Raw genomic sequence first — 22,099 nt, 5'->3', positions numbered from 1 at the left:
ATGGGTCTCAGAAGCTTTACGTTACAGCTATGAGTGGAGATAGTGTAGCATGGTTGACCAGTATTTGGTGAATCCCACTACTGGAAAAGTTAGGTGTCTGCGGGTCAGTACAAAAATAACTTTTACTAGAACAGCGCGCCTCGTAAAAAAAAAAAAAATAGCTTCCAAGGATTCCACAACGGATGTTTTCAACAGAAAATCACTTCCTTCACATTCCCTTTAGCATTTGGTCTTTGGACATCCATTAACATGAGTTTTGGGGCAATTTATCAGGAGATCTATGATATATATATATATATATATATATATATATATATATATATATATATATATATATATATATATATATACAGTCCTATGAAAAAGTTTGGGCACCCCTATTAATCTTAATCATTTTTAGTTCTAAATATTTTGGTGTTTATAACAGCCATTTCAGTTTGATATATCTAATAACTGATGGACACAGTAATATTTCAGGATTGAAATGAGGTTTATTGTACTAACAGAAAATGTGCAATATGCATTAAACCAAAATTTGACCGGTGCAAAAGTATGGGCACCTCAACAGAAAAGTGACATTAATATTTAGTAGATCCTCCTTTTGCAAAGATAACAGCCTCTAGTCGCTTCCTGTAGCTTTTAATCAGTTCCTGGATCCTGGATAAAGGTATTTTGGACAAACAATTCAAGTTCAGTTAAGTTAGATGGTCGCCGAGCATGGACAGCCCGCTTCAAATCATCCCACAGATGTTCAATGATATTCAGGTCTGGGGACTGGGATGGCCATTCCAGAACATTGTAATTGTTCCTCTGCATGAATGCCTGAGGATTTGGAGCGGTGTTTTGGATCATTGTCTTGCTGAAATATCCATCCCCGGCGTAACTTCAACTTCGTCACTGATTCTTGAACATTATTCTCAAGAATCTGCTGATACTGAGTGGAATCCATGCGACCCTCAACTTTAACAAGATTCCCGATGCCGGCATTGGCCACACAGCCCCAAAGCATGATGGAACCTCCACCAAATTTTACAGTGGGTAGCATGTGTTTTTCTTGGAATGCTGTTTCTTTTTGGACGCCATGCATAACGCCTTTTTTTATAACCAAACAACTCAATTTTTGTTTCCAAAATGAAGCTGCCTTGTCCAAATGTGCTTTTGCATACCTCAGGCAACTCTATTTGTGGCGTACGTGCAGAAACGGCTTCTTTCTCATCATTCTCCCATACAGCTTCTATTTGTGCAAAGTGCGCTGTATAGTTGACCGATGCACAGTGACACCATCTGCAGCAAGATGATGCTGCAGCTCTTTGGAGGTGGTCTGTGGATTGTCCTTGACTGTTCTCACCATTCTTCTTCTCTGCCTTTCTGATATTTTTCTTGGCCTGCCACTTCTGGGCTTAACAAGAACTGTCCCTGTGGTCTTCCATTTCCTTACTATGTTCCTCACAGTGGAAACTGACAGGTTAAATCTCTGAGACAGCTTTTTGTATCCTTCCCCTGAACAACTATGTTGAACAATCTTTGTTTTCAGATCATTTGAGAGCGGGCTGTCCATGTTCGGCGACCATCAAACTTAACTGAACTTGAATTGTTTTGTAGAAAGAAATGGTCCAAAATACCTTTATCCAGGATCCAGGAACTGATTAAAAGCTACAGGAAGCGACTAGAGGCTGTTATCTTTGCAAAAGGAGGATGTACTAAATATTAATGTCACTTTTCTGTTGAGGTGCCCATATTTTTGCACCGGTCAAATTTTGGTTTAATGCATATTGCGCATTTTCTGTTAGTACAATAAACCTCATTTCAATCCTGAAATATTACTGTGTCCATCAGTTATTAGATATATCAAACTGAAATGGCTGTTGCAAACACCAAAATATTTAGAACTAAAAATGATTAAGATTAATAGGGGTGCCCAAAATTTTTCATAGGACTGTATATATATATATATATATATATATATATATATATATATATATATATATATATATATAAGAAATAATTCAGAGAAAACCAGGCACACAGGGATAAATGACTATTAACCTCAGAAAGGAGCTGAAAAATCTAACAGATGACTGCGAGGGAGACCAGGTTGTAAAACCGGGCCATTAACCCACAATTTGTATGAGATTGTTCTCCTGAGTAAAGTTTACCTATAGCTCACTGCAAACAACATGAAAGGGAGCGATGGCCATCAACAGATGTCCTGGACTCAGAATCTTGTCTCTTGTGTATGGTTTAGAGGACACTGGAAAAACAGTGAGTGACATATTTTAAAGGGGACCTGTCAACTGGAGGAGGGCTTTGCCTATATGATCTAAAAAAAATCAATTAACCAAATGGAAAAAAGTAAATAATTCCTCTGTATTACTTGGCTCTCTGATGACAAGGTAAGGCAGACATCATGCTGGTATGCACAGTCCATCCTGTCTCCATATTGGCTGAACACTACATTAGGTCTATAGACAAGGAAGACAGATGGAGAAGGATCAAGGCATTCAGAGGCGGCCATGGTCTTCCTGGATGACATTAAGGAGGTGGACTACTACCTAGTCAAGGAAAGAGATTGAAAACAAAGAGAGTTCACATTCCTACACAATTCTGTGGGTCAATATGTAAAGACTTCAACCCAGAAGTAAAGGCTGTCATTACTTAGTAGATGGATGGTCTGTAAGTTTGATCATTGTTTTATCAAAATCAAAACCTGTAATCACAGTAATGGAGATGTGAGGTTAAAGACAACATGGACTACTACAGAAGCTACTAGAAAGGCCAAACAACATAACAGCTACTAAGGGGTACATTCATAATAAGTAGTTAGTGATGAAAACTGAATGCAGCCTTAAACTTTGACATGACCTTGTGTATCCCTGTACAGTGAAATCACTGTGTGTATTATCCAGGTACTGTGAAATCACTGTTTATATTATCCCTGCACTGTGACATCAATGTGTATATTATCTCTGTACTGTGAGATCACTGTGTGTATTATCCTGTACTGTGACATCACTGTGTATATTATCTCTGTACGGTGACATCACTGTGTGTATTATCCCTGTACTGTGACATCACTGTGTGTATTATCTCTGTACTGTGACATCACTGTGGGTATTCACAAAAGCTGGTGTCCAACCAAACGTGTTTTATTAGTAGAGTTTCAGTGTGAACGTTTTTGGTCCTACTGGACCTTTGTCAGACTCTGTCTTGCAGTAGAAACAGTAATGAATGAGACCAATGTCAAGGTAATGGAGGCTCACAGATACCTCCGCTGGAACCGAACCAAGCCCGCTGTAGATAGTTGGATGCTGCGCAAAAATGAACTAGGCAGTCTGCCAAGGGAAAGCGCAGCATCCAACTATCTACAGCGGGCTTGGTTCGGTTCCAGCGGAGGTATCTGTGAGCCTCCATTACCTTGACATTGGTCTCATTCATTACTGTTTCTACTGCAAGACAGAGTCTGACGAAGGTCCAGTAGGACCAAAAACGTTCACACTGAAACTCTACTAATAAAACACGTTTGGTTGGACACCAGCTTTTGTGAAGCTTCGCTTTATTGTGCTGAGACGGGGTGGGACCCTAGCTTCACTACATGAGGTCTAAGCCTGTATCCCTTTGAATATCACTGTGGGTATTATCCTTGCACAGTGACATCATGGTGTGTATTATCCTTGTACAGTGACATCATACCCCTGTACTGTGACATCACTGTGTGCATTATTCCTGTACTGTGAGATCGCTGTTTATATTATCTCTGTACTGCAACATCACTGTGTGTATTATCTCTGTACTGTGACATCACGGTATATATTATCTCTGTACTGTGACATCACTGTGGGTATTATCCACACAGTGACATGGTGTGCATTATCCCTGTGCAGTGACATCATGGTGTGTATTATCCATGCACAGTGACATCATGGTGTGTATTATCCCTGCACAGTAACATCATGGTGTGTATTATCCCTGTACAGTGACATCACTGCGGGTATTATTCCTGTACAGTGACATCATGGTGTTTTCTGTCCCTGTATTGTGATATCACAATATCTGTTATCCCTGTACTGTGAATTCAGGGTATCCTATTATTGTGACATCACTACAAGCATTATACATGTACTGTGACAACACTGTAAAGCAAAATAAAACATAATACTTTCAATGTTAAACTTGCTGTTTATTTCGGCCATGTGGGAGTGGAGTCCCATTTCGTTTTCTATGGTGCCCTATAGCTACACTTCTGATGAGAAACTATAGGCTTTATCATGAAGCTACTTAGACTACTGTCAGAGGATATGGAAATAAATGCTTGCATGTTAATAACCAATATGTATTTTATACAAGCCGTAACATTACTGATACTTAGTTTAAACATAAAACAAAGTCATATATCTAAAACTATTATTGTCAATGACCACACGGACCTGTGGGTCTTAGGCCTTATAGAAATGGCCATATTACAACTCAGTACAGGTACTGAATAATACGGCAACCACAGACATGTGCCACTGATATTATACAGAAGAATGGGAGACAAAACACATTGTTCCATACTTAGTCAAGTATTGCATTATGGAGGTAGAGAAGATTTTCTTGTAGAGAAGATTACCTCCATAATACATTGCCATATGGAAGCACCATTTGTTGGCCTGTCATACCCCCGACAGTGACTCCATCGTGGCGTTCTCACACTACAATACAGGTACAATATGTAAGCTAAAAAATTTCCTTACCCAACAAAATAAAACTGGAACTTTGGTTTGCTGGAGCTGTTATGCCCATATCCCCTCCTCGTCATCCTGGAGATGATCCAGCAAAGTGTAAGCAAAAGAAGGCAGAGAAGAAAGACATTACAAACAAACAAAAACCCATTGTGCGACAAAGGTTAGTAACCAAACAAGGCATTCCCATCCCGTACCCAACACAAACACACCATTTTTTAGTTACCCCTCTCCCCAAGATTGATAGTGTTTTGAAACTTCAGACCCGGCATCAAAGATGTTTATTTGCCGTCAACGAGAAGACTGGATACAACCTTAAAAACCACCTGCCCAAGACCGAAGAAAAGTCCTAACGTGACCATTAGAGGCTAAGGTGTCCTTTGTTGTCTGTCTGCTGCAGGGCAAGAAGAAGATTGTTTTGTAAAGAGTAGGGCAGCCTTGTAATAAAGATCCCATTGACAAACACTTAACCTTAATTCTCCATTCCAGCTTAAGTTTAATGAGCGATGCCCTGCCTTGATCCCAGTGGAGTGTTTAAGCCGGGGCCCATGTGATGGAGAATACAGATGTGCCACTTCTCCGCCCCATCCATTTTAAAGGGTGAAAAAAAAAATAGCGGTGTCAAAGATTTAAGACCCTAAATACACAGAAGAAAACTATTACTAAAGCAATTTAATACAGAAAACCCTCTTCTAATAGCATTGGGTTAAAGACAATGTCATCAATTGTCAAATAGTGGGCCGACATTCACATATGTAGCAGAGTTAGGCTGGGCTCAGATTTACCCAACAGATAGGGTGGTGGCAAACATAACAATACAAGCAGAGCACAGCAGAAGAATTTCTTTTTGGCATGGAAGCGGAAAAAACAGACATCACAACAAAAATGATTCAATGTTTTGATATATTGCTTTGGGTTGCCCCATTGAAACCTCAAATGACATGTCGTAACTTAAAAAATAACTATATTGAATTAGAGAACTTATCTAATACCGAGTTATAACCTGATCCTGAGCATTACAGCCCAGAGCTGCATTTATTACTCTGAAGACTTCAGAGCTGAAATCTTCCAGAATTCTTTAGAATACCAATATCCGGACATAGTTTGATGATTTCCATTGTCAGAAGTGCCCTGGGGTTTACACTTGGGTCGGTATGGAGTAATGTATTGTATGATGGTCTGACTTACTATAGAAAAAACTAGCCAGGGCTGTGGAGTCAGAGTCGGAGTCAGTTATTCTAAAATAATAATTATAATATATCATTATTAATATTGTATAACTAATTCCATGTATAGTGTGTTACCGATTTACTTTCATAAAAATCAGTCACTGGCTTTGTAATGAATTAGAGGATTTTTACAGCTTCTGTCTGACTATGGTTGTTTGCCATTTATAAAGGAGGCGCAGCAGGATTCAGAGTTAGAGTCAGGTACTGAAAAAATAGAGTAGTCAGAGCTGATGGATTGTCCTACCAACTCCACAGCCCTGAAGCGAGCCATACACTATATATAGCTATTGGCAGAATGCTCATTTGGCCGAAAACTATTCCTCCCTACCACTCCAATGCACATACATGCTCTGTTGCGTTTACATGTTCTGAATAGGGGGAGGGTAAATACCGTCTTCCAGGTGGCTTACCTTCCCTAAAACCAAAAGGATCAGGCATGTCGAAATTCAACAATTACCCTCAAAATAAAGTTGGGATACCCCAAACACATTAGATGTCTACATCGGCAGGTTGGACCAATACTAATGTAATACGTATTAACATTTTAAATTGTTAGAGGTGTGTCCGACAATGAGCTTGATGACTGTTCTCAATAACAACCAGCAGAATTATGAATGCAGCTCTGGACTGTAAGTCATGCAATATATTTACAATCTCACTAACCTTTTAATATCAAATATTTCTATATGGTGGACAAACTATTTATGATGTCCATGTACTCTTGTATGCTTACACAGGAGACATACATGTTTTACAACGGAAGTGAGACTTTTGGCGCTGAGGCCTGACAAGGGTCTAGTTACTGCTTCAGTTAATGGTTTTACCATAGTGCCCAGAGCGGAGATAACATGCTTGTAAACCAATCTTGAGCAGAAAAATGCCTTCCCCCTCCTTCCGTCCAGACCGAAGTCTTATGTACAGGTCACTATCTATGTAATTTACTATACAGTGTTTATCAAGAACCTATACATATATACATATTCAACTCTGCTTAGGCTTCAGAGTTGCAATCTCCCAGCAAAGAGCATGCCGTACTCATATTAGTGGCCCCAACCTAGACATTAGAAATGCAGCTTCCAGGAATCTTAGACAAGTTGCTTCCATTGCATTATGAACAACTTCATTCATCCTTATTACAATGATTTGCCACACAAAGAAGGGGTTTCAGACTTAACCCTCCCTTGCGGTTCCTGGCTACAGTGGAAAACATTTTTGTGTGACAAATGCCATACCCTCACCCACGCATAGTGTATACCAGGACTTATCCCAATATCCACAGCTCACATGCAGAGCCTAATGGTTCTACTTTGAATACTTCATCAAATCATATACTCATGGCCGCCTTCTCTTGCTCCATTTCTGTTCTGCTAGTCCAGTAAAGGGTTGCAGATGACAACTACTAACAGCAGATAACACATGCTCATAGGTATAGTAACCCAGCTTTCTATAGATCCTGAATGGCAAAATATGCAGCCATTTTTTATGCCTACCTCCTTTGTCACATCATATTCAAGAAGAATACCAGGGTTGAACACAGAAATTACAATGCAAATTCAGAATGTGCCTTCATCCTCACTGCAAGCTCTGTGACATGTACTATACTTATGCAAAAGGTAAAGAAGTTGCCTAAGATTAGAAGAAAATATCCGATTTTTAACAAAACAGCACCACTCTTATCCATGGGCTATGTCTGGCATTGCAGCTTAGCAGATTTACTGTCGCTGGCTCCCCCTTGTGGTGGCCACAGGTAACTAGAATAACAGTTTTACAGAAACCAATTTTATAACTTATACATATATATTGAATCTCTTAAATTGGACTGATCCCAAATAGCAATATTTTCCAAAATTGCATTCACAATTGTGTAGGCTTCAGAGCTGCAATCTCCCAGCATTCTTTGTTGGCCTAATATTTACACATAATTCACTTTGGTGATTCTCCATCTGGGAAAGGCCCCATTACAGACTGTGAGAAGGTGACGGGCAGAGTGCTGGAGTCCAGATATACCAGCCCCAGGCTTCTGATGTATGTGTGGTCCAGGGCGGATCTGGAGTAGGCCTCAGCACAGGTGTAGATCCTTGGCTCATTACTGGTCAAGGCTGCAGATGCTGCATTGCAGGGCAGTTCCATGGGGGTGAAAGGAGGTGTAGGACTCTGTCCTGTAACCCTGAGTCCGGTGAGACAATATTACACCAGTTTTGTTCGTGTGGCGGGTAGTAAGCCACACATATAGTTAGGTTATCAGTTCTGTTTAGTTAGTTGCTCAGACAAGCAGGTTTTTATTTTGTTTTTGCCTGAAGTTAAGGCTGTATTTTGTTTTGCTCATTTTATGCCTGAAGTCAAAGTTTATCTATTTTATTGTTTGTTTGTTTTTTCTAAATAAACCAGTTTGTTGCACATTTTGTGTCCCTGCCTTGACGATTTGGGTCTGCACCACTGCTTCTACCAAGCTAACATCTGCACAACTCAGAAAAGATCCACAACAAATCTACATCACATTTGTGAAGGTGAATGGGGTTGCCTGAGACAAAGCAAAAAGTGTTCTTATTTTTCCACAAACAGCACCATTCTTGTCTATTGGTTGTATTTGGTATTGCAGCTTATTCTCAAGAGATGTATGCAATAAGATTCCTTTAGTGACAGCTGCAGGAAGCCAATATAACATCATGCAAGAAAAGCAATTCAGTGTAGCTGATTTATATATTTATCAAGCGTTTTTGATAGGCCTATATTACGACCCATGGGCGCTGGGTTGTATTTTGGCCAGATATAGTGTTACTCCTCATATGCACACAGAACAGCTTATCTTAAAAAAAAAACTTAACTACTACTAAACTTACAAAAACAACTACTGTACATAGCCGGGCAATCCCTCTAAACCCATGCGGAGGTGCAATGGCAAATATAAATGGGATTTAAACACAACTGTGAACATTTTCGCAGACCCGTTCCTTCCTCCACGTGATAGTGAAAATATCCATGTTTTATAGACGTATTGTCATCCTGTACGACCTACCACTGTCTATGATACCGCACAACATGGTGTGTTATGAGACTGGCGCTGCGCGAAACTCAACCGCTAACTACACTGTGCAGTTATTAATTATGATTGAAAGAGACAGCAACTGGAGTGTGTGGCGCTCTCCGCCAGTACCGCTGGTGTTACTGCTGCTCGCACACAACAGCTCCCTCATGTCAATGATTATTAAAAAACAGATGTTAGGGAAGTATGTCAGCAGGCTTCCTAGTGAAGTGGAGGATTCTGACAGTCCAGCAGCGAGGAGGATAGACGCTCACATGTGCGAATCCCATCCACATTCACCGCGCTGCCTGGTTCTGATCATCGAGCCTTTCAGATGGTAACATTGCTGTACGGCATGGCGGGATGTTTTATCAAGGCGAGATAATGGAGGAGGGTGTAACTAGAGGGTTAATGCGAATAAAAAGAGGTAAATCCTACAAAGCAGAACATAGCAGTACAGTCCTATGAAAAAGTTTGGGCACCCCTATTAATCTTAATCATTTTTAGTTCTAAATATTTTGGTGTTTGCAACAGCCATTTCAGTTTGATATATCTAATAACTGATGGACACAGTAATATTTCAGGATTGAAATGAGGTTTATTGTACTAACAGAAAATGTGCAATATGCATTAAACCAAAATTTGACCGGTGCAAAAGTATGGGCACCCTTATCATTTTATTGATTTGAATACTCCTAACTACTTTTTACTGACTTACTGAAGCACAAAATTGGTTTTGTAACCTCAGTGAGCTTTGAACTTCATAGCCAGGTGTATCCAATCATGAGAAAAGGTATTTAAGGTGGCCAATTGCAAGTTGATCTCCTATTTGAATCTCCTCTGAAGAGTGGCATCATGGGCTACTCAAAACAACTCTCAAATGATCTGAAAACAAAGATTGTTCAACATAGTTGTTCAGCGGAAGGATACAAAAAGCTGTCTCAGAGATTTAACCTGTCAGTTTCCACTGTGAGGAACATAGTAAGGAAATGGAAGACCACAGGGACAGTTCTTGTTAAGCCCAGAAGTGGCAGGCCAAGAAAAATATCAGAAAGGCAGAGAAGAAGAATGGTGAGAACAGTCAAGGACAATCCACAGACCACCTCCAAAGAGCTGCAGCATCATCTTGCTGCAGATGGTGTCACTGTGCATCGGTCAACTATACAGCGCACTTTGCACAAATAGAAGCTGTATGGGAGAGTGATGAGAAAGAAGCCGTTTCTGCACGTACGCCACAAATAGAGTTGCCTGAGGTATGAAAAAGCACATTTGGACAAGGCAGCTTCATTTTGGAAACAAAGATTGAGTTGTTTGGTTAAAAAAAAAGGCGTTATGCATGGCGTCCAAGAAGAAACAGCATTCCAAGAAAAACACATGCTACCCACTGTAAAATTTGGTGGAGGTTCCATCATGCTTTGGGGCTGTGTGGCCAATGCCGGCATCGGGAATCTTGTTAAAGTTGAGGGTCGCATGGATTCCACTCAGTATCAGCAGATTCTTGAGAATAATGTTCAAGAATCAGTGACGAAGTTGAAGTTACGCCGGGGATGGATATTTCAGCAAGACAATGATCCAAAACACCGCTCCAAATCCTCAGGCATTCATGCAGAGGAACAATTACAATGTTCTGGAATGGCCATCCCAGTCCCCAGACCTGAATATCATTGAACATCTGTGGGATGATTTGAAGCGGGCTGTCCATGCTCGGTGACCATCAAACTTAACTGAACTTGAATTGTTTGTCCAAAATACCTTTATACAGGATCCAGGAACTGATTAAAAGCTACAGGAAGCGACTAGAGGCTGTTATCTTTGCAAAAGGAGGATGTACTAAATACTAATGTCACTTTTCTGTTGAGGTGCCCATACTTTTGCACCGGTCAAATTTTGGTTTAATGCATATTGCGCATTTTCTGTTAGTACAATAAACCTCATTTCAATCCTGAAATATTACTGTGTCCATCAGTTATTAGATATATCAAACTGAAATGGCTGCTGCAAATACCAAAATATTTAGAACTAAAAATGATTAAGATTAATAGGGGTGCCCAAACTTTTTCATAGGACTGTATATACAGTATATCAATAGAACTACGAATTCCATTAGACATATTTACGATTCTGCCATATGGAAGTTTCCGATGCACCAAAATTCTGTCTCACTTTTTGAAGTGCCAAAAAATCTAATCTTTTTTTTTTATGTAGATTGTGAGCCACATAGGGCTCACAATGTACATTTTTCCCTATCAGTATGTCTTTTTGGAATATGGGATGGAAATCCATGCAAACACGGGGAGAACATACAAACTCCTTGCAGATGGTTTTTTGCCCTTGGCGGGATTTGAACACCAGGACCCAGCGCTGCAAGGCTACAGTGCTAACCATAACCACTTAGCCACCGTGTGGCCCCCCATCTAAAAAATCTGTCTCCATTGCCAGCGCCACAATTCAGTCTCAAATGATTCTTCAACTAAGTTTATACCTTTTTAAACTTGGTCTACTTTCTGCAAAGACAATCTGAGCCATACTCGTTTTACTTCCTTTCTCCAAGCCATAAACTGAGACATTTTTAAACCACGCCCATTCTGGGGAACAGTTTTCAAAACTGCCAAGCCAGTTGTATTTTTTGGCTCTTTCTGCCACAAATATTGTGCACTATAAATTTTGGCGTTAATGTACACAGAAGAGTGTTGGACTCCACTGTGTAATATACAAAGGTAGCAGGGTTAAGCCGAATTTCTGCAGCGTGCCATCATATCATAGAAGACAAGAAAAACCAATGAAAACATTTTCCAATGACTTTTCATTGTTTCTGTGATAAGATATCTAGAGGGCGCTAACTGAATACAGTGAAAGTGTCCGAACTGCAATACCAAACATAGCCTATGGACAGGAGTGGCGCGGTTTTGGAAATGTATTAAATTGACAACTGGGTATTAACATCTGACTTGTCAAAGTGGTGTGTCCCTATAGAATATCACACGGTCAACACTGATTGGACATTGTAAGAGTGTATAGGGACTCGCCCCCAACTGGTAAAACCTAGCAGTCAATTTATTCCTACATTTCTAAGAAAGAATAACAGGGGAACCGCACATGGCAGAGTTCTAAAGAAAAACCAAAAAGGCTCTACATTTTTTCATTTCATAGGGAACAGCGATATTTACTATATACGTGATCTGTCTCAAGTTGTGATTGGCTGAGCTACAATTTTCAATGTGTTGAGACAAAGACCAGCAAGGACCTGGGCATAGTCTGAACACGAGCATAGCTGACTACTGCTTTTTTTTTATGTATTTAACCCATTTTAAACAAAATTTCCACTAATTAACCCCTTTGAATAGTAGTCTATTGTAGATGTAAGAAACAATGGTGTGAATTGGGTCTACAAATCATCGAAAAAAAATAAAATAAAATTTAGAGCCCAAACATATGCTTATAAAAGGTTGATATATGTAATATTTCCACCCTCTAAAAATATGTGCCCCCCAATGATCGCCTCTCCTGCCCGTAAAGCTAGTCTGTAACCATCCCAGTCTCTCATAAGGAACGTATCTATTCATAGCCCGGCTTTCACATCAAGTTTAGAAATAGTTCCACAAAGCCACAGGGAGCGAGATTAAAATATTGGACAACGTGAATTTATATAATATCGCTTAGAACAACATCCCATTGCTGAAACACGTTCCCAGCCAATATATATTTCTTTTTCACTAAGCTAATCCAGTTTTTGCTTGACTAAGTCCTGTGGCCTGTTCCGCAGTGGGTGTCTTCTGGAGGAAGGAAAGGTTCAAGAGGTTAAAATAAATGTAACACTTTCTCACTGCTCGCTTATCCCACAAGTGAGACCTTTAGAATAACAGCAGGGGAAGAAAAAACCAAAAACACTCCCTGATAACTGGCGGATGAGACTTCTCCGCTCCAAGTCCAAATTCTGTTTTGCATTTTATTTTGGAACATTTCTCTGCCCACCCTTATTCAGCCAATATTTACTAAGCCTGCCATAATGAGACAAGAACTGAAGGCCAAGACGCAAGACTATCAGTAAATCAACTCCGGGCAAAAAAAATATTGGATTTGAAACACATGTTTATTTAGAATTGTGCTGATCTAGGTGATCGAGGACAGAACAATCGGACTTCCACATATCAAAGATGCTGGCCAAAGCGCTCGATCAATCAAGATGGGTTCTCTGGGAATTGTGATACACCGCAGAGAAGCTATTGTGTGTATTTTTAAGGCTCTTGGGTGCTAGATCAGTGTGCTAGCCAGGTTTTTCTCGGATAGCACACTGACCCATTACTTTCTGTCGGTCCACGCACATGACCATGTAATACACAGTTCCATGCGCGGGCCACAAAACTCACAACAGGTCCTATTCCTGGTTTAGTTTTGCAGCAGCGTTTCTGTGAGCCCTATTCAGTGACTGGATAAAATTGCAGAAGCAAGGTCGGCACACCAATGACATCTATGTGATATTGATGTAAAAGCCATGCCATTCAGTTTCGTGGGGGATTTGCTTGGGTTCCGCAACTGATCAGCTGTCTTAAGCGGCCAAGTAACTTGGGGGGTAACTGGCACAGCTAGCCGGGTCCTTGTCCAGCTTAGGGATGACTGTGATCAGGGCAGAGAGAGACTGCGCCACGAAGGGGGAAGAATTATCAACACTATTAAATACACACGTCATTAGGGGGGAAAGGAAGTCACCAAAGCACTTATAGAAACCAGTAGTAAACCCGTCTGGGCCTGGACATTTACCTTATGAGAAGGACCGAATGACTACGGAGACTTCCTCACAGTAAATGGCACCTCGAAAAGGGCTTTGTCAGCATCTGTGAGGGTGGGAAGAGGTGTTTCAGCGACATACTCCTCAATAGTATCGCAGAGAGCGTCTGGAGCTAGGTCAGCATATTGCCCGTGAAGATTATACAGATCATCGTAGAACAAACGGAATTCCATGACAATATCGGTAGGGTTATGTACGTTCCCAACATGGTCCATAGCCAAGGGATGTACGTGAGGGCGCCACGCAAGTGAAGCCGATGAGCAATGGAGCGGCCACATTTATTCACAAAGTCATAATAGTGTTTCCTAATGTGTTCCCTAGTACAGGTACATTTGGGCCAAGTAACTTGGGTAACTGTTGTGGTTTCTTCACTGTCTACATCAGTCCAACTACCAGAACAAAGTAATAAAACGAAGCTACAATACAAATACATCCAACAGCAGCTCTCTGCTTCTCGAACCTTCTTCCTCAACTGTGCCTTTGTTATCTGTTTTTCTTTGGCCTCCTTATCATCATGTGAACACCAGAACATCTATTTGATCATCTTTGATGACAAGCTGTTGAGACCCCCAACAATCAGGGGACATCTATGGGAAAATTTGGTAGCAAGTGTTTCATTTCCCTGTAAAGCCCCCACAGGACAAATGATACATTGCACAATCCATACAGAATATCGTTTAGTGGTTCATGTAAGGCATAGACTTGCCATGACCTCCAGTGGGATAAATGCTCTTTGTATAGGCACTGTATATTTTAGCTATTAGATGGTCTTGAGCAGTAGACCCTCATACTAAACCCCGACAACACCACTAAATTGTTTACTTCCCTGATTTGTACTATACACAGATCACCCAAAGTGTACACATGTAGCAAAGACCAGGGATCCTTCGGATGGGTCATCAAGTGAAGATCGGTGAGGGTGCTACACCTGATCAGCTGTTTAACAAGACCAAAGCATTTGAGAAAGGCTAAGTTCACATCTGTGCCAAGGCCTATGTTCACTTCTACGCCAGAAGTCAAAGAGAAATTCCTGCACATAAGACTTTTCTCTCCACTGATTTCAGTATAAAAATGGCAAACCCCATTACATAGTCCATAGTGTCTGTGGGTAACCTCTGTTTTAGCAGTCTGTCTCTCCATTGTTTGGTACCCCATTGGATCCAGACACTGGAGAACCAAGTGCTGGAGCCTCTTCAGAGAAAACTAAGAACATTGCTGTACATTGTATAGAAACTATGCTTGGCATCACTGATCAGCCCCATTCACTTTATTGGCAAATGAGCTGCAAACAGACCATATGAGTGACAAATGTGACAACAAGTGCTACTACTTCAAACCAATGATCTGTTTGGCGTGGTCCCGGGTGTTGGACTCCCACTAATATTCAATAAATGACCTATCCTGAGGATAGGATATCAATTGATAATGTTTGGAGAACTCTTTCAATGCATTACCTATACCGTGGCACAGAAGTTTAACAACTTTTTCAATAGATTTTGTTGTGTGTCTATGATAGGATATCCGGCTGCAGCAGTGTCAATGTGAACTTTGCTACATCTATATAACCTTGATATATAATAAGCCTCATTAGAGACATTCTTGTCTTGGGCTACGCACATTACCTAATCTAAAAGAAGAGGAGCGGAGCGTATTGTGCTCTGCATTATACCCACTGCGCTTCCCTTCGGAGCGCTCGTGTTGACAGGACTGGATTATCTGAATTTACAAATGAAACAGAAAAGACATACAAAGTATTTTTCTCTAAACCATTCTAATTTAATTTTCCTCTTGCTGGCTCAGGATATATCATCAGATGTAACTGAACAGCCGATCCCTGACCTATCTCAACAACTACTCAGCAGTAAACGGAGCCACTTAAAGGGCCCTATCGCCCCATAGAAAGGACAAAACCGTGAAGGCTGCCAAATTCATTGGAGGATAAGGTATACATGGGAATGAACTTTAGATCTGCCATTTTTTACATACAAAAACAAGAGGAATTCATGAGTCCCCTCAAAAACAGACTATGGGGAACTGTCTGATAGTAAACAATCTGCATATATGTCTATAGAGAGTCCTAGGGAATGTATGAGATAAAAAATAAGGTCTACTTTTTGCTGAGATAGAGAACTATTGACCATAGCTGTACCCAGTATTACATTTTAGTCCCATTTAAAGGGGTTTTCTGGGCTCATATGATTGATGAGTGAATCTTTGGATAGGTCATTCACTGAAGGTCGGTGGGAGTCTGACACGTGGGACTACTGTAGATCAGCTGCTTGAAGCGACACCAGTATTCTATGATTATGGCCTTCTCATGTCATCATGTTCTATTGTCACATTCAACTGATCTCCAAAACCAGACACTGCTGCTGTATAATGTGTGGCATTGTGCTTGGTTTTTGGTGGAGGGTTCCAAGTGTCTCTTTGGGGTCAAAGTACCCCTTTAGGTGAATGAGGCTGAGCTGCAATACTGGACAACACTGGTGCTATTACTGGGGAGAAAAAGACAATATTCTATTATAACCTTAGGGACAAACCTTTTAACCTTGCATCCAATTTTGGGATTTGGCTCAAAGTCGATATATTGGAATGTACTTAGATTCGAAAATAATCTATCTTGAGGTTAGTATATCAATGGGCACAATGAAATTCCAAAAGTTGTGTCCCTTGGAAGAAATAAAGAGGCACTCCAGGGATACCTTCAGTTTTAGGGAGCCCCCACCAACTGGAATTACCCAACAGGTAACCCAGTAGTGCAAGGGGAACAATGGCCAAAGAGTCTGTAGGATATACGGCTGCTTCTGATCCAGAAACAAAATTTACTAAATGTATCAGGCAGAAAAAAAACGAAGGGCCAAGGAAAGATGAAGAATTTCTTGAACTGCGTATGAATATATTTTGAGAATGGACAGTTCTCATGTAATAAAAAGAAGTGTCTGTTTTTGTAACAACCGGGACTGAGTTATCATGAGGGGTTATTTTAGAGTACTTTCATAGGTTATTTTATATTAATGTGTTTTTACAAAACAAAACATCAAAAATTATTTCGATGGTTCATAAATTTATCATAATTCCCAAGAGAAAAGGGTGCCAAAGTTCACTAAGGATTTTTGGTGCTTTTTTTTAAGACAAGTTATGTTAGATTCACACTAGTGCTGGGACAACGGTGGACTCCATTGACTATAAGAGGGTCCACCGGGTGTCCACAGTTTTAAATCTAAAAGTGGCAGAGAAAAATGTCCCCTCCAGAACTTTTCTCTCTGATAATTTTCTGCAACAGAATCTCCAATGGAGAATCCGGCACAGATGTGAACCCAGCCTTTGAAGTGAAGTGTGCTTGGGCAAAAATGTAGCGACTTAAAGTTAGGCTTAAACCAATGTCTTATAAATCACCCCCACAGTGCAAAACCATAATAACTTTGGTGCAATGAAGACAACCATCGTAAAACATGACAACCCACTACTGTTCAGATGCAAATGGAATAATAATTTGTCTCTGATGTCAACAACCCCAGAAGTTCTGCATCTACTAGCTCAGGTCTCCATCTTTGGTCTGTTGCTTTTTCACCCTGAATTGCTAAAATGTCATCAAAAATATATGCAAATAAAGTTCTTTATATAACAGAGCATTACTCTGCCAGTCTTTCTATGGCGCTACTTCCATCTATATCTGTTGATGCCTAGAAAAATTTCTTCTAATTTTTTTTTTTTTTTTGCATTTTTTTGTGGGAGAGATGGCAGGTAATTAAAGCAAAGGCTGATGATGTTGATAAAGATGGTGGTCAAGAGCCAAACTACAGTATTTACCAATGACCTTACTGGCCACCTACAGTATAACGTCATAGGGAAGATATCCGGTATATGAATCTAAGAAATAATCTATAGCGTAAGGCAGTATGCACATGACCGTATTGATTTTACTGTCTGCAAAAATAGACAAAAAAAACATCTACATTATATCTGTACGTCACCATTAGACTCCTGTATGTGGGGTCTGTCCAGAAATAGAACTTGCGCTATATTTTGCAGACGGGTTCTAAGACTCGGACACCGTAAAAAGCATGGGCGATTGTATAAGGCTGTAGAGATATAGATTATACTATCTGCAATTATGGAGCGATCACTACAGACAATATGCTGAAAATTACTATGGTCTTGAGTAGGGGACCTAAATTTTCCTTTAGCCATCGCTTTTCCCAGGCGTACCTATAGGCAAAGGTTTCCAGCACCTTCAGGTAACCAGATGCCACAAACAGTAAAAATGTGCAATATGCAAAACCAAAAAGATTGGGACTGGTTGAACATTCCAGACATAAGTTTAGCATTTTGGGCACGGTGACATACATTTTCCACAACCAGTCCTTGTTGTACAAGGTATTTCATTCCCAGAGTGGAAAATCTGCCCCCTCCCCTTGTGAAAACCTCTCCGAAGAGCAGCCCGGGATTTGGGGTGAGAGATTATCTAAATAAGCCTTGGTTGGTGCGGTTTTGAAGGCAAATCTATGCCTGAAGCATCAGACATGTTGACCTAGATAGTGCCAACCATGGGAAAAATCCTCGAAATTAATCCACAGAATGGCAGATTGTCGACTCCCTGCCAGAAGAAACTCGCAAAGCTGGCATGGGCAAGACGGTTTCAATCACTTCCAGCTCAGAGTAATCTTAAATAAAAGAAGAAAATGGGGAAATAAGTGAAGACTTATCCCGACCCATTACACTGCATAAAAAGGTCTCATAAATTCCCCCAGTGAAAGCCTCCCTGCCATAGGGGCCGCTTGTACGCCGCATGGCAATAACTTTAAACGACCTGCCGGTGAAATTCTTGGCTCTGCGAGATGATGCCTCCAAATTCTTTTTTGATAGTATAACAGTAGAAATGTGACGAGTTAAGCTGCATGGGGTATTTTGTGTTTCGTGGATAGACAGTACCTGACAGGGCTCAGGCTGAATGGCTTTCATGTACGTGCACGTATGCATTAAATTAGCGTCTTAACCAGGGTTAAGTAGAACTGGGAATAGTAGGATCTTCTGATCTGCCCATATTCTGTGTGGCTAGTGACAGTTCCATAAACATGTATCTGCTAGCCTCGAGAATGTGTGAATGTGGATCTATGTGTGGGATTAAATTATTACACATTCCACACACTCTGCAAATCCATAAAGTGTCCTGCGACTGTACATCAATGCGCCGGGGCAGCCGTATACTGTGGGAAGAGGAGGCCCATAAATACGCTTATAAAATAGATAAAAAGAAACACTTCAAAAGTAATTAAAGGTATTACAAGGCAAACCTTTAAAAATCAATGTTAACCCTTTGCCATTCACACTGTCCTACAGCAGACAGTAAAGCGAGAATTTATAGAGTGTCTGTGAACAAGACTGTACTCATTGTTGTCGTTGGGAGGATCATGGCTGCAGATCTCTTAGCAGGTACTGGGCGGCGTGTGAAACAGAAATACAATGTAATGTTGGATTGCACACCACTTCCTCTATATATATGTTCAGACCCTGTAGATATGGACAAACACCTGGGTAACCTCAAGAATACATTCTTGAGGCAGGGTTACCATTCAAGAACAGTTGAAAACCAAATTGTCAGGGCCATCAGAATACCAAGATTGGATTCCCAAAGGACTGTGGCTATATGTCTATAAGGTTAGTATGGCCCACCAATGTACCAGAGAAAGGCCCAGGCTTTGGCTCATTAGAAGACAGCTATATATTGGAGTTAGCCATTTGTCGCTACAGTGTAATTCCCATATACCTTATTAGGCTATATTGATGTTTATCCTGTGCGTATAGCTGGCTTTACATATAGTAGGCTAGTGCATGGTGTGGCATCTTCTATAGGAGTCTAGGTATGAACTTCTGTTAATGGGATGGGAAGACCAGCAACTGATTTAGGCCCTATATGCCCAACGGTGTTCATTTTGTCCATTAATAGTCAAGCTCAAGGATGTAAGTGGACCTTTAAAAGATGGCTATGGGGTCCATCCTCTCCTAGTAAGCCCCTCGGGGGCAATGATAACCCTAAGCTTGTAAATGCTTTCTTTCCCCATCAGTCATGATACTGCCATATACATGACATGGTCAGCCAGTTGCACCAAAATGTTGGGTTCAATAAAAATTCATGTAATGTGCATGCGCCACTTAAGATCCATCATAATCACAAGCCTCAGAAACAACACAGGCAAAACATGAGCTTGTGTTGCATTACCAGGCAGAACTTTTGGATTTAAGAAAGACCTGAGGGCAACCCCAGTAAGGGTATGTTCACACAGCGGTAAATGAGGAGGAATTCCCTCTTCATTTTCCGCCGCCGGCATTTTCGCCATGGTCTAGCTGCGATGGGATGTCAATGCAGTGCATCAGCCTTCCGTCGCGGCATCCTGCTCCTGATTAGGTCTGGATGAATGGGAGGGAGTTTCGAGCTGCGGAATCCACGGTAAGATCGAGCAGGATGCTTCTTTTTTCTGCATCTTACAGCGATCTGTGCTCTCATTGAAAACAATAGGAGGCGGATTCCAGGAGAAATATGTTCTGCATTCGGGGGCGAAATCCACTCACAAATCTGCAGAAAATTCCTCCATGTGAACACACCCTAAGGTGTGATACTGGCAGCCACAGTCCACAAGGAGTCATAGTAAGGAAATTTAAGTTCCTTATCATTATGGATAAACAGATTTTCTCAGAAGGTAAAGGACATAGAAAGTATCACAATGATCCTCCCAGTGCTTAGATGACAGGGAGGTAAGGGAATAGGGCAGCTCTTCAGCACTTGACATTTGCGGTGTGATGGCCGCTTTATATCTGTACTGATGGAAGAGTTATTAGTTACTGACAGGGCCCGGGGAGTAGTCCGTGAGTATGGCTCTCAGTACTCAACACCTCTATAACTCACTGTTGCATCTCTGCATCAGTGTTGGTCTAATACACCATGCGTTGGCACACGCAATACATTAGCACTGGCACCGGGAGCAGAGCCAGGTATTATAATATGTGGGTGTTGTGGAGGCTAGGGGCATACTGTTCAAGAGCTGATCTGGGGCATAATACTATGTGAAGATTGCAAGTATTGTAGTGTTATACTGTGTGGGGTCCAAGTTGGGGGCATTATACTGTGTGGGGCACTGGACATTGTACTCTATGTTTGTTGTAAGAGGGGATTATACTGTGTAGGGACCACATAAGGCCATTATACTGTGGTTAGGGGAACAAAAGTAAACAGTATACCATTGTGAAGAGAATTATACCATGTGGTGGCCACTAGAGGGGACAAAATACTGTGTAGGGGGCCACTAAGGGGGCATCTAGGCATGGTTTTTCCCTTTTTGCTGATCCTCTAAAAACAAAATCACAGATTATGGGGGCAATTTGTCTATACTGCTTAGGACCACCGTACCTTATCCAAGCCTTGGTTCCTCCTGTTGATGGCTTAGTCTTCCAGACACTTTTAACGATTACTAGTGGTAGACTTTAGAGGCATTTTTAATGAGTTGTGTCAGATTAGAACCAAGAGTCTACTTCTTACAGAAACAGTGCCACTTCAGTCTGTGGGCCATGCTTGGTATTGCAGCTCAAACTATTTCTACTGCTGTAGTAAATTATTGTAAGAACCATAACTTTGGATACAAGACGTCTCTCTGTTTTCCCGGGATATGGTTTCTTGGACAGGTACACAGGGCCACACTTTATATATAAGCCTGTGACAATATATTCCTATACTACGAATATCTCATGGAAAGGTTAGAAATCATGTTTCCCCTTACACCGCATTACCCAGAGCAGCTCGCCCTGTCTTCTGAGATGTCACAGTTTGATAGACACATTGGGATAAGTTAGATCAAAGGTTAAAAAAAATGTAGAGTTATCTGAGTTGAAATCTGCAAATATTTCAAGTTTTGGATTTCTTAATAAAAAGCAGATTTAACAAAGGTTGAATACAGTTGTTCTAAACTCTGACAAGAGAATCTCGCACATCCAGCGCTACAGAAATGAAAATATTGTGTTTTCTTTGATGCAATGAGGAAAATATGTGGATCGAAAAAGATGTGTAAATGTTGTGACATCTACAAAGCGAGCGCTGCCTGCACATCAAATAACAGGGGGGCTTTAATTGTCTAGGACGCCGCTGCTCGGGAATACCGCTGTCAATAGTTCAACGGCCCAGAAATTATTTTATCTTTAGGGCCAGAAATATCTGAAAAACATAAAAAAAAGAAAGAAATAAGTGTGGTGGCCCTCCGCCAATTGGCTACACACTGCCTTATCCGCTTGAAACAAGTCTATGGATTAGGACTGTGTGTGTTTGGGGAAGACCTATGAGAAGGTAAAATAG

The 22,099-nt window shown here is 40.9% G+C and overlaps 1 protein-coding gene across 8 annotated transcripts in view; it reads right to left on the bottom strand.

The window, feature by feature from the left end:
- The window catches only part of ERC2 (ELKS/RAB6-interacting/CAST family member 2), a 647,893-nt gene that overhangs the window by 137,963 nt on the left and 487,831 nt on the right, over positions 1-22,099 (bottom strand). For all 8 annotated transcript variants that reach the window (XR_012717475.1, XR_012717478.1, XR_012717476.1 and 5 more), the window contains one exon: positions 4,734-4,799. Coding sequence is in view for 1 of the 8 variants with exons in the window: in XM_075287893.1 (XP_075143994.1) it covers positions 4,773-4,799 (27 nt within the window). In the remaining 7 variants the exon portion in view is untranslated. The remainder of the gene's footprint in view (positions 1-4,733; positions 4,800-22,099) is intronic.

Source organism: Leptodactylus fuscus, chromosome 9, assembly GCF_031893055.1.
Source record: "Leptodactylus fuscus isolate aLepFus1 chromosome 9, aLepFus1.hap2, whole genome shotgun sequence".
Lineage (NCBI taxonomy): Eukaryota > Metazoa > Chordata > Amphibia > Anura > Leptodactylidae > Leptodactylus > Leptodactylus fuscus.
Note: the sequence above shows the minus strand (reverse complement) of the source record. Positions and strands in the feature narration are given on the sequence as shown.